This window comes from Akanthomyces muscarius, chromosome 1, assembly GCF_028009165.1.
Source record: "Akanthomyces muscarius strain Ve6 chromosome 1, whole genome shotgun sequence".
NCBI lineage: Eukaryota > Fungi > Ascomycota > Sordariomycetes > Hypocreales > Cordycipitaceae > Akanthomyces > Akanthomyces muscarius.
The window spans coordinates 2,785,594-2,798,190 of record NC_079241.1 but is presented as its reverse complement, the minus strand read 5'-3'; the positions used below and the strand labels follow the sequence as shown (position 1 = coordinate 2,798,190).

Sequence of the window (12,597 nt, the reverse complement as noted above, 5' to 3'; positions counted from 1 at the left end):
GTGTGTATAATGCATTCGTATCCCGCTGAAATCATCGAAACATGTCCGGCTTGGTCCGCTAGTCCCTCGCTGCTGGCATCAAGCCGGCAGACGAGTTTACGCACCAACAGCGAGAGCTCTCAGGCGGCCAGCAAACGGACTAGTCTGCTCCTGTTGCAGCATGCCTTGAAGACGTCTGGTCTCCCGTACGGCAGTTTCGCGCTCCTCTTGGAGGTTCATGACTTCAATCTGCGCAGTGCTCATCTTATTGATGACTTCCTGCATCTCAGTGTCGGCATCCGCAAGGGCCTTCTCCAGCTCGGTCACGCGAGCACGAAGCTTCTGAATCTCAACCTCTTCCTCGAGGTTCTTGGGAGGGAGTGCGTTAGCAGCACGGTTAAACATGCTGTTGGCTGGGTTAAGCAGCGAGCCCTTGCGGGGGCCCACGATACCGACGCTGCCGCCCTCGTGCAGACGGCGGAGTTGCTCGTTGTGGGCATCTCTGAGCTTGTTGACTTCCTCCTCATGGTGAGCAACGCGCTCGTCGGACGAGGTCTGGGCGGCAACCAGCTGGTCTTCCAAGGCATGAAGGCGCTCCTGCAGACCGGCAATACGGTCAGAGTTGACCTTGCGGTCCGCCTCGCTGCGGGTGACGGCGTCGCTCAGACGCTGGCGCAGCTCGAAGTTGGTTGCAAGCTGCGAGCGGACCTGCGAGGCAAGCTGCTCAACGCGGACGACAGACTCGACGAGTTCGTCGGCAAGGGCGCGCTCCGAGTCCATATTCTGGGCCGAGGAGCTGGCCAGCTGTTCATACTGGCTCTGGAGGCCGCTGGCGTCGCCGCGAGCAATGTCGCGCTCGGACAGGGCAGCGTTGAGGGAGCTCTCAAGGCGTTGAAGAGCCTGCTTGGTCTTTTCGTCACCAGCCAAACCGTTCTCGAGCTTCCTAATGCGCTCAAGGGACTCGTTGTACTGAGTCTGCAGCGCCTTGTAGGCGTTCTCAAGCTCTTCAGAGGTGACTATGGCGCCAGCAGAAGAACTAGTAGTGCGGGCGGTGAGAATGTCCTGCTCCTTAAGCATACTGCGCAGGGAGGTGACTTCTTCCTCGGCCCTATCGAGGTCCATCTTCAGGCCGCCAAGGCCTTTTTCCACCTGCCACTTCTGCTCCATAGCCTCTTCGGCGCGGCGGCGCAGAACATTGACTTCTGTGCGGAGGTTGGAAATGTCCTTCTCGAAGCCGGCCTTTTGCGGCGACTCGGAGAGTAGACGCTGGCGCTCGCTTTCAAGAATCTTAATCTTCTTTTGATTTTCGCGGTTCTGGAATTCTTGGCGCTCCAGCAGATTCTTGAGAGCGTTGTGCAGGGCATCACGCTGGGCTTCGACGTCCTTGAGGCGCTCGGCGAGAGCCTCGCGGGATTCGGCGGGGGCATTCTTATTGGCAACGCTGTCACTCCGTGAGACAGGCTGTCTTTGGTTGCGGAAGAAGGAGTCTGATCTGGCCAGTCCCCCACGGGAGGCAATGTCCTCCAGGCCGGCAGCGGAATCACGGAGAGAAGAGTTCTCCTTTTGCAGGGATTGCAGCTGGTGCTGCATCTTTGTAGATTCATATGTTAAGCTGGCGTAGCTAGCGGCTTCGGCCTCGAGGCCCTCGACACGCGCACGCAGCTGAGGAACGACTTCATCGCGCAGGTTATCGCGCTCACTGCAGGCGCTGCTGAGCTCGCCTTTGAGAGCGGTAAGCAAGTCCTCAAAGTTGGTTCTGGAGGAGCGTTCTTCGGCAAGCTTCCTTCTAAGGTCTTCGCAGGTATTTTCGAGCTCTTTCATGCGGCCGCTGGCGTCCATGTTGTTAATCTCAGCCAGGTCAATCCGCGAGGCTCTCTCGGCGAGCTCTTTGACCTGCTGGTCAAGCGACTTGATCTTTTGGCGCTCATCTTGGAGTTTGTTTGTCAGCTCCAGTCGTACCGATGCCTTTTCCTGTTCGGATCGACGCTGGATCTTTTCAATCTCTTCGCGAGATTGGTCATAGTCGCTGAGCTTGGCAGAGCTGTAGCCCGAGTCGGAAAAGTAGTCGCTGGTGCGCTTGCCGGCTACCTGGGCATTGTTGGCCTGGTCTTGCAGACGGTCGACCAGGTCCTCGAGATCAATCTCTCGACGGATCGAGGCCGCCAGCTCAGAGCTGATGGCCTTGAGCTCGTCCTCCATCTCTTCTAGATGAGTATACGAGGACGCGGCGAGAGGCGGCGGAGTAGATAGTTGTGTTTCGCAATAGCCGAGTGGGTTGGCGACGGCGGCATTAGTCTTTGGGTCTCTGGGTAGCGAACTGGTCGGCGGCTGACGAGCGGGATCATCTAAGAGCCCACGACGAGTAGGGGTCTCTGGCGATGGAATTGGTGAGTAGTCGGCGCCGGCCGGGTTATTGGTGCCGTTGCCCCAGTTGAAGAGGCCTGAGAATGGAGAGATCTGTCCACCTGGAGACTTTGGTAACGGTTTGTTAAGTTTCGGGGCCGGAGAGGGAGAGTCGGGATGTGAAGGTTCGTGATCTGAGTTGTGATTGGAGTCGACAGAAGGTGACCTATCCACAGTTTCTAATCTCAGGTGGGGAGGCGTCGGTTTTGGCGCAAACATGAGCGTCGATGAATCGGTGGTTGCAGAGTCGGAACGCTTCCGGTCAAGGTTGTTGTAAGAGTCGTGTCGTGTTAGGGGATTGGTGTGGGTGGCGGGGGAGGAAGCATCCGGGGTAGACTCTGACGCGACGCCTTCGTAGATGGAGAGAACGTCGGAGAGGTCGTCGTCGGTAGAGGCTGCGACAGAGTGGGCTGGCAGAGCTTCTTCTTGGGGAATGCTGCGCGACTCTGAGGTGGAGGATTGGCGCCCGGCGTGTTGGCTATGGTCTTCCAAGGGCCTACGATAAGAGGAGACAATACCAGTCAGCAACGGGGAAGTGTCTCAGGATGATGGGTGCACGGCGGGCCAAGGGATCAAGAAGGGAAGGCCATGGAGCAGCTCAATGAACGGTATAGCGTTTCAGAGGAAACTGCGGAAACAGACAGCGACATGCACAGGCACATACACGTAGCATGCGTTCCGTACAAGTAAAGAGCAGACGTGGGGATGCGGGTGCGGGTGCGATATAGGAGCAGAGAAGGTAAAGTTGGGTTGAGATACTCACTGGAATGCGGGTAAGCGTTCGATTGATGTCGCGGGAGGAAAGTGGTAGAGAGTGGGACTGTCGACAGAGTGTGGTCGTGCAAAGCGCGTATCAGGTTCTGGCAGGTCGATGAGGTTTGACGAGACTGCCGTAGGAGGGCGAGTTGTTTCTTGGGAGCTGTCGTGAGACTCGAGCGAGTGGGCGGTTACAGGAGTGGTGGTGGCAGTCGCAGTCGCATTAGCAGCCCCGTGAGGCAGCGGAGGTACGACGGGGGTGGCGACGGAGCTGGCGGCGGTTGAGGAGGCGGTAGAGGATCTCTGAAACGCCGTGGCCAGGGATGAAGCCGTGGTAGACAACGGTTTCCTCTTTATGGGACTGGCACTCGCGCGAGCGGTGGACGCAAAGAGCGGAGGGACAGAGGAGGAGGACTGGGAGAGCGACGAGGTTCTCGGAGGGTGCGAGGAGCGAGACGAGTAGAGGCTAGTGGCAGCACTGGCGTTGCTCTCGATGGACTTGAAGCGAGAACGACGGTTGTCCGGCGTGCCAGAGAGGGAGGAGGCGTTGGTAGAGTAGCGGGCGTCGTGGTGCGTCTGGGAGTGGGAGGCGTGGTCGTGGTAGTCTGGGAAGCGGTGATGAAATTGGTCGTCGACGAGGGAGTCTAGCTCGTCGTCGAGCTGAATGGAGGCGGCGGCAGCGGCAGCGGCAGGAGCACGAGGAGGAGGCAGGCTGGACAGGGTGTGTTGGCGATACGTGGTGTCGAGCTCGGACGAAACAGAGACAGTGTCAGTGTCAGAGTTGTGCGGGATCGACGCCGGGTGCTGCGATGCCATGGCTGCCATGGTGTTTCCAGTTTGTGCAGAGATGGCAGCGCGTAGCATGTACCAGGACGAATGTACTTCGTACCCAGGGATCGAAGAGGAACCCTTGGGAAAAAGGGCCAAAGGGAAACCCGCCTCTCAAGGGACAGCAGACGGGGGTGTGTGTGGCGCGTGCGAGGCCTTGGGCCCAAGCTATTGTGAGTCTTGTCCCAGAACAACGTAGGATGGTGTCTTATGGCTGGGGAAGCGTTAAATTGGCCATGGATCTATCTTGACCGAACAGGTTACGAGTGGAAGGAGAACGAGAGACAATTGGCACGAGTCGGGGGGGGGGGGCAAAGTCGGCAATGTGACCTCGGTGATGATAGTGCCAACGCGAAAAGGCGCTCGGGAGGGGGATTGGGGGAGGCGGTCGACTAGCTGTGTGGTTGGCCACCGGAGCCAGAAAGATGAGCCACGACGGCGTTCTGGGGTGGATTGGCAGGGTTTAATTGGTGAGAGGGGTCGTATTGAGACGGATATGGATGGACAGCCAGTGGTTGGCTTGCTTGGCGGTCGACGACGAGGCTGTGGGAAGCAAAGAAGACGAAGCAGAACGAAAAAAAAGGGGGCGTGAGGCGGCGTACCAGTCGACGGTCCATTTGGCGATGCAGCATTGCAGCCTGTGGTGGGCAGGCGGGCCAGCGGCCAAGCTGGTGCCGTGGTGGCTCACCTTTGACCTGGACGACGCTCAGGGGTGGCTGGCTTCTGGCAGGGGTTCACAGGCTAGCCCGGCGGCTGGATTGGGCTTAGCTCAGGGCCGAAAAGCCACTAAAACCAGGAACGAAAGCCCACCGTAGCGATTTGGATGGGCCCGTCTTCAGGTACCAGTCCACTAAAAGGAACACCAGGGCCAGCGGTTCTATTGCGGCCAAATTGATCAGGGCGCTGCCAATACTAGGTAGACTTTTAGCAGTACTGATAGAGGAAGCCTCCAGGTGTTGAAAAAGAGTATCCGTAAGCGCCGTACAAATCACTGGTAACGTTGATGACGATGCTCGTGGGTATTGGTACTGATACTCGGAGGCTCGTGTAGCCTGTACCTGTAGGAACATGCAGCCAGCATGCACCCCTGATTGAACATTGGTGGGTCGACCTGTTGGTGGCTGCCCGGGCGGCGGACTCACTAGGTACTACTGGTACATATCTAGGAGGGAGGCATGTGGCTGCACGTGTATCTTTTGCCAGTGATTTGCTGAAAAAGATACCGACATGTTTTATCCGTACGTGTGCCTTGTCTTGGTACGCAGCATTTTACGCGAAACGGTACAGTTTCTTGCACCTGTCACGCCGCTGCGTTATTCACGACACCTGCACAACTTGCCACAGGCGCTTACGGTGCTCTCCCAAGTCCGCCTCAAGACAAGCTTTACCAGTATCCTTTTCCAGCTTGATACCCAGGTACCTTACTGGTAGATTTCTGTCCCTCATGTCATCTATCGGCTAGTTCCTTTCCCTTGCCCCCCCCCCCCCCCCCACGGCCTAATCAAACAACCCGCCAGGGGGTCTGATGTACCAGTAGCTTGCTCCGGCCGTCCAGTCGCTTCACTGACGATGGAGACCACTATAACTTCCTTCTCCACCCGCCAATCCCACCCCTTCCAGGGAGCAGCCGTCGGGAGCGACAATTGGAATAAAGTCATCAGCACAGCCTCCTCCATCGCCGCTGCGGCCGAGAAAAAAAAACCAAGCTTTTCGGGATTATCCTCATTCGCTCATACACCTGTAGTCAGCTGCATCTCTCTCTCCGCCCTTTCAGGTAGCCACTATGTTGTGATGCCGTCCGGCGCTTACGGCCTGCGCCAATCAGCGTCGCACAGTACCCTTGATCCGTGTACCACAGTCCATTGCAAAGTCACGCTTCCCACGACTCGACGACAGATCCCAATTGATTGGCATACAGTGATCTGCAGGTGCGCAGTCGCTGGAAGCCATTCACATCCACGACGCCATTGTCGGATCTCATGACCGCTTATCAGGACTCGGTAGTTGCTGCCCTGCCAATTATCTCTCTCCCTGCTCTGCTGCCCTCGGCTGGACCTGTCTATTCTTTTAATGAGGCCAAATTTCCCATGTCTTAATTCCCCGGTACGCTAGCAACTAGCAGCTGTCCCTCTTCTGCCCAATCTGCCTCCTTTTGCTTTTTCCTGGCTTTTATTTTTAACCCCGTTATCAAAGAAAAAACGTGCGCCATTTCGTCAGTGACGCCGCCCTGCATTCGGTCACTCAAGGCTAGCTTCCGGCCAAACAAAAAAAAAACAAAAAAAAAAAAGGAAAGAAACGTCATTTAAAAAAGACTGCATTGCGCCATCTCATCTGGGCGTTTGTCTTGTGTTTTGTCTCGCAGCGCTTGTAAAACGTGCAGTTTTGTTTTGCATGTTTCCCACGTCTCCTGCATGTTTCGCTCCTTGTCGCATCATGTCAATCGGAGACACGACACCATCTCACCGCGCAAACACATCTCAAACTACCGTCTTCTTTTTTCGCCTTTCGATCCGGTGGTGTTTCTGCTTCAGGATCCGTCTCAAACGGTGTTTGGTGTTTCCCGTTTGTGACGTCGAAAACATGTTCTTAAAGCCATCGTCAGTTTATTATGCAGAATGCACATCGCGTAGGTGGCCCTCGTATATCGGACACACGGAGCCGACTTCGACTTGTGCAAGGCCAGACCAGACCAGGCCAGGCAGTTCATTACATCGATCGAGGCTGTGCAACCACACGGCTGCCCATGCTTCTTTTCGATGCGCCCGTAAAATTGCACGAACCATGTTCGCCGAGTTGCTCTGACCAGAAGCCGCCATGTGCCGTCGTCCCCTGCCAGGTTCGCCGCTAGCAACCCATGCCCATGTTCACTTGCACACCATCTCATCCAAAGAGTAATTTGCCACGGAGAATAATCTTGTTCTTCCGACTCACCGCTTCAGGGGCATACTGAGCATTTTCCCTGTTTTCCTGGTGGCCGTGGTTTTCTGCCAGGTTTCTTCATCGCCGTCTTTTGCAGCGTTCCATCTCTTCTCCTGAGCTCCTTGTCGCAGACACGCTCCTCTGCACGTCTCACATACGCGTCGGTAAAAGTCAAAACCTGCCTCTCGGCTGACTCACTGCATCAACTCAGAGAGAAAAATTCACACTGTAGTAAAAAGGTGTAGTTTTTCGGCAGCAACATGGCCACGTGCTCTACATTCCTCAACTCACTACACACGTTGTTCCATCATTGCTGTCCTTTAGCAGGGTCTCTGCCCCTGCCACCCGCAAGCCTGTAGACATCTGGCTCTTACCAGTACCTCGTAATGATGCTGGTGGTCAGGGCTCAATTCCCTTTTTACTTTCTCGTGTAGCCAAGGATTTAGACTTTGGTATTAATAGCAGCAGCCGCAGTCGTACGATGGCCTCGCACGACCCTCACCCGCTCGCGCCTTGTCCTCCCGCCTCTACCTGATTTAGACAGCTGGTAGCCATATTATCGTCCTTTCTCGTATTTCTTCAATTCATAGCAAAAGAGGCAAACAAAAAAGAGCGTCAATCAAGAGCCCGCCATCTCAAAGAATGGCGTCCCATTTCCCATACAAGCTTCGTTGCTGTCTTGTCTCTCCATCTGCGTGCTCTGAACCAATTTCGATCCATGACTTGCGCAGGTCTGGCATACCAGAGTCGTGTGCCTCTAACCCGCTCAAGTCACTTCGCGTCCGATAATTGTGAGACACACATGAATATGTTGTCAACGCCACTATACCAGTAATCTTTTACTGTCAATCACAACTTCCCTGTTCTGTACTTGTCGACTTTCTCCACGGCTTGGCCATCTGTCCATTTGAGCCTCGCGTTTGATGGGCCTCGCATTTGACGAGCCTCGCATTTGATAAACCTCTCGGCTCGGACACCTCTAGCCTGCCTCCTATCATTGCAGCATTCAAGGAGCGCGGGAAGAACAGCTCAAGTTAAAGTAAACGTGCTACATATGAGGAAAAGTCCTCGAGTCGCTTCAAACAAGTAACGCAGCCATGCTCAACTATAGCCAACAACGCGATCTTGCAGTACCCATTACAATGGCTCAACTCCGTGGATGCTTATAACAATATGCTATTTAGACAAATTGATTCTATCCAGTCAACACAACGCCAACCTAAACCCAAATCTCCGTAGCACTTACACCATCTCCATTCCTACTTCCACCTCATCAAAGCACCAGCTTGTCCTTTGCAAGCAATCCCCAGCTGCCGCCACAGGAGCACTTTCTCTGCTGCGCCACCACGTACGTAACGCCTGGCCTGTTCGGCGAGACGTCCTCCATGACCGCCGGGCACCGCACGCACCGTCGCCACGGCTTCAACGCCTGCGCGCTGCCGCCGGGCCTCAGCTCCACGCGTTTAAACACATCATAGTAGGCGCCGCCCCTCGCAACCCGCGCCGCGAGGCTGCTCTTGTCGTCCTGCACACCCAGCGCCGCAAAGTCCGCAAAGAAGAGCTGCGCCGGGTCCGTCTGCGTGCGCATCCCCCTCAGGTCTTCGCCAAAAAACTTTTTTACCAGCGGCACAAACGCCGGCGGCACGGCGCGCGAGAGCAGCATAATCACCTCCATCTGCGACTGCGACTGCTTGATGAGCATGTCAATCTGCTTGCCCTGCGGCGGCGGGTGCCCACCGCTGTTCTGCTTGAGCATCGCCGGCAAGTAGACGGCGTACGCCTGCTTGATGTCGTGGCCCAGCGTGTTGAGCATCTTCTCAAACGCCGCGACGGGCACCAGCCCCGCGCTCGTCACCTGTTGCATCCGCTGGTACGCCTGCTGCAGCTGCCCGCTCGGCAGCCGCGCTACCCCGGACTGCTCCGCCTCGGCCGCCTGCTGCCGGTAAAAGTCGACGGCACGCCCGCTGATGCCGTCCAGGTGCGCGATCCGCCGGCACAGCGCTGACAGGAAGCTGCGCGTGCCCGAGCTCAGGAGCAGGTGCAGCGCCACATCGTTGCGCTCGGCCAGGTACTCCAGGGCACTGGAGAACTTGTTGTTGAGGCTGTCCATAAATTTGTCGTTGCTCATGAGCTCAAAGAGGCAATCGAGGATCCAGGCAAGCAGATCCAGAGACCACTTGAGCTCTCCGGCCAAGGCTTCCACCACCTCTGTCATCCGGTTAGAGAAGTGTGCAGGGTACATATTTTTACACGAGAGAACTTGCCTGGCTCATCCAGAGGTGACATTTTGTCTCTGGCTTGTAGTGGCGTGTTGCTTGCCAGCGTGGTAGTGATGACAATGATGCGCACATTCAGGCAGATGTTGGCAAACTTGCTCTGGAAAGATCGGGCCGCATTCTCTCCTCTATAGCCAAGACTGCTCATGATACTCATGCAAGTATAGAGTGCGGTGTTACGCATCAGAGACTCGTGGTGAATTTCCTGCGAGTAGTCGACTTGGATCTTCAGTATCCTTATTAATTCTTGGATCCAGTCTTGCGTAAATCGCTTCTTCTCCGCCAGTGGGTGCGCAATGGCCAGTACATCATCACAACTGCTAGACGTATAAACGCAACCCGCAGCAGCAATGGTAAGGGCAGCCACGCTAGCACCATATATACTGTCGTTGTTACTTTCTCCAATATCGCCTTGTGCATGCGTCAGCTTGCTCCACTTCAGTTTGCCGTCATCGCCGGTCTGAATCATGGAGCATTGCGTAGGCGACAGGGCAGCTTGGTAGCATGGTCCCTCTTCACTGAAGGTCCAGCCAGCCTGCTTGAGGTTCATGATTCTCGATTCGTCCATAGTCGTATAGAGCTCTTCAAACGTGAAGCGGTCCCTGTGTTCGACTGATCCATCTGACATTATGAGAACCAGCACTTTGCCAAACTGAGAGACTTGCATGCCAATCACAGTCTTGTTAATTGTGACTGGGTCCAGCCGCTTCAGTCGCATCGAAACAGGTAGCTCTTGCACGGTGGAAACGCTGTTACGACGACTTCCGATTTGCTCAAAGGCTGTCTGTACTGATGGTTTATGCTCGACACACTCCCAGCGATCTATAATTGTCTGCGTCATCTCGAAGCCACCAACACCGGATGAGCGGGCACGAGCGCCAATAATGAGCGCAGGCCCGGCTTTCCCAGCATTGTCAACAATGGAAGCTAGAGCTTGTAGAGATGTGAATTCGGGTAATGATGGCTCGTCAACCATCTGAAGCCAGTCAATACTGGCGAGATGATCTTCCACGAGTGAAGGGTTCAGGCGCGCTGTTTGGGAAAGCTGCGTCTTCTCTTGCACTGCACCGGGACCAGCCCACTGAATTTCCAGCTTGATGACTTTGAGTTTCTTGGTCGCTGTCGTGAGAACAATGATGAGGTATTCTTTCTGGGTTAGCAATGTTACCGAATGAGGAGAGACACCAACTCACTTTTGTCCGTAGCGAGTGACGCATGTGTCACTAGCTCATCTGAGGAGCAGATGCTCTCTAGCTCCATCGTCGTCTCTTCCATTTTACCATTGTTTTGACTCCAGTACATCTTTAGCAATCCACCCATGGTAACGCAAAACAAAGCGCTTTTCGCTGTATGCGGGTGGTGGGGGCCCATTGCGTGTACAAAGGAGTTTTCGTATTGATACAAGCTGTTCGGCTTGGATGGCTTGACAGCAGGCCCATATAGGACATTGAATGGTTTCTTGAAGCTAGCTGTTAGACACCCCATTCCGTCGCAATTCCATTCGATAGTTTCTGACTTACCTGCGGAACAGGCGCCACCGGTAGCCAGTGGCATCCAACGACGGCGTTCATATCATCAACAGCATCGGCATCCCACTTGCGATTGGCGTAGGGGCTGTTTAGTGAGACTGGAAAGTTGATAATCGAGGCACGCCCTACAGAGTCAAATACGGCAAGATCGGGCGCCGTGGTGGGACTCCATTCCAGATGCACAAGAGGGTTGGCGACTGTGCCTTTCACGAGGTCCGTCGTGGTGGGTTCACTCAGCCCCCAAGTGCCATTTGATGGGTGCGCCCGAAGCATGCGCAGCTCCAAGCCCAGGCCATCGGAGGTGATAGATGCAATGGTACCTGCTCTAGACCACGCGACTGTTCTGTTAAAGCGTCAGTTGGTATGCGCCATCCAAGGGTGGAGAGCAAGGACGCACTGGCAGCAGCCGCGGTTTCGTAGCTCATCGAGCCTTTGATGAAGATATCGACCTTGCGTCTTCGGCGGTAAGGAAAGGGGAACCTCATCACCAAAGAGGTCGTCCACGCCGCCAAGGCCGACGGGCATGGCGGTGTCCAGCATCATGGGCATCTTTTCCGCCGTCGTCATCGGAGACTAGTCGCGAACTCAAAGGACGGCTTGCCAGGTCTCCCGCATCCTCCTTTTGGCTCCAATTAATCGTATATGAAGATCTTGTTTATAGTTATGACATGGGAAGATCTGCTTTTTTGTTCAAATGATGAAACAATGCCTCACGTTGGGACGGCTGCGCAGTTGATGAGAGCTTGTTGTGTGCGACCGTCGGTTGTGCGCGTGCAGCTAAGCCCCGGCAAAACCACGGCCCACTCACAGTAGACCTACCCTATGGTTGACTTGACTTCAACAACGAGGGCCAGCGCCGCTAATTCAAGTAGTATTTATGGTTCGCATGGGGTGCCTTTTAATTTGTGTGATCATACATGTTTGCTGGTACGCATATGTTGTCAGTCTCGTTCTGTCGCTGTGATGTGTGCCTGGCCAGAAGCAGCGTTCGCTGCACAGTTGAAAATAGGGCGACCCAAATATAGCGACAGCAGATGAAATACCAAAGAGCCACAAACAAGAAAAATACCCGAGGCTGAGTATAACCTTGTAGCACAATGAGTTGCATGAACAGTACTTTGGCTAGAGACGCTGTGCTTAACCGATTCACTATGGTGCAACATGCTTCATGTCTAGTCGAACAGACAGGGTACACCATCTCACCATGGAGGGACATCAACATCTTGGACACAACAAAGCGCACACATATGGGAAGCAGCAAATAAAGTACTTAGTTCCCGAGGCCTTCATCGGAAGTATCATATACGCATAGTCCGGTATCCAACGAACGAACGAATTATCTATTACTTCTTTGACGCAGAACGAGGGCCCCCGAGGGTTCAGATCCCTTTCCGTCCAGAGGTCTTTCACAATGTCATCATGTTCCTCACAATATCACTAACAACCATGTTTGTGCGTGCTTTCAAAAGAATGTATTTGTATTACTCTTCATGGACTCTGCGCCAAAAAGAAGACAAGATTATGATAAAAAAAATGTACGGTAGTGGGTATAAAACAAGAAAGCGAAACCAATTTTCTCAACAATAAAGAACCCCCAAGGCCATCAATGTCATCAACCGCAGTGCAGCATATCAGGATAAAAGAAGACGTGTACCGGCCCAATGTAGTTAAATGAGTGTAAAGAACAATGAAAATGATGACAGAAGTATGAAAGAAAAAGAAAGGGGAATAAAGCTGTTAAAAAAACCGAAACGCTTCCTCTCCAAGTACAACACGCTAAAAGTGCAAAGAAAAAGACAGCTTTCCAGTTGCATGATAAGAATGGGGTGGTCATGCCATGTGTGTGTGTTGAGCAAAATGCCGTGAGTGAAAATGGGTTCAAGATTCGAGCAAAAGTGTGTTGCATG

At 54.3% G+C, this 12,597-nt stretch overlaps 2 protein-coding genes across 2 annotated transcripts; both read right to left on the bottom strand.

Moving 5' to 3' along the window:
- Positions 1 to 96: 96 nt before the first annotated feature.
- Positions 97 to 3,963, bottom strand: LMH87_005916 (uncharacterized protein; the record flags this gene model as incomplete). Its single annotated transcript, XM_056203720.1, has 2 exons — positions 97 to 2,878; positions 3,146 to 3,963. 2 exons carry the CDS (start codon positions 3,961 to 3,963, stop codon positions 97 to 99), a joined length of 3,600 nt encoding a protein of 1,199 aa, XP_056059148.1.
- A 4,102-nt stretch (positions 3,964 to 8,065) lies between these two features.
- On the bottom strand, positions 8,066 to 11,257 carry LMH87_005915 (uncharacterized protein; the record flags this gene model as incomplete). Its single annotated transcript, XM_056203719.1, has 7 exons — positions 8,066 to 8,080; positions 8,132 to 8,144; positions 8,238 to 9,093; positions 9,150 to 10,307; positions 10,355 to 10,619; positions 10,682 to 11,033; positions 11,088 to 11,257. The coding sequence occupies 7 exons, from the start codon at positions 11,255 to 11,257 to the stop codon at positions 8,066 to 8,068; spliced, it is 2,829 nt and encodes a 942-aa protein (XP_056059147.1).
- Between the last annotated feature and the right edge of the window lie 1,340 nt (positions 11,258 to 12,597).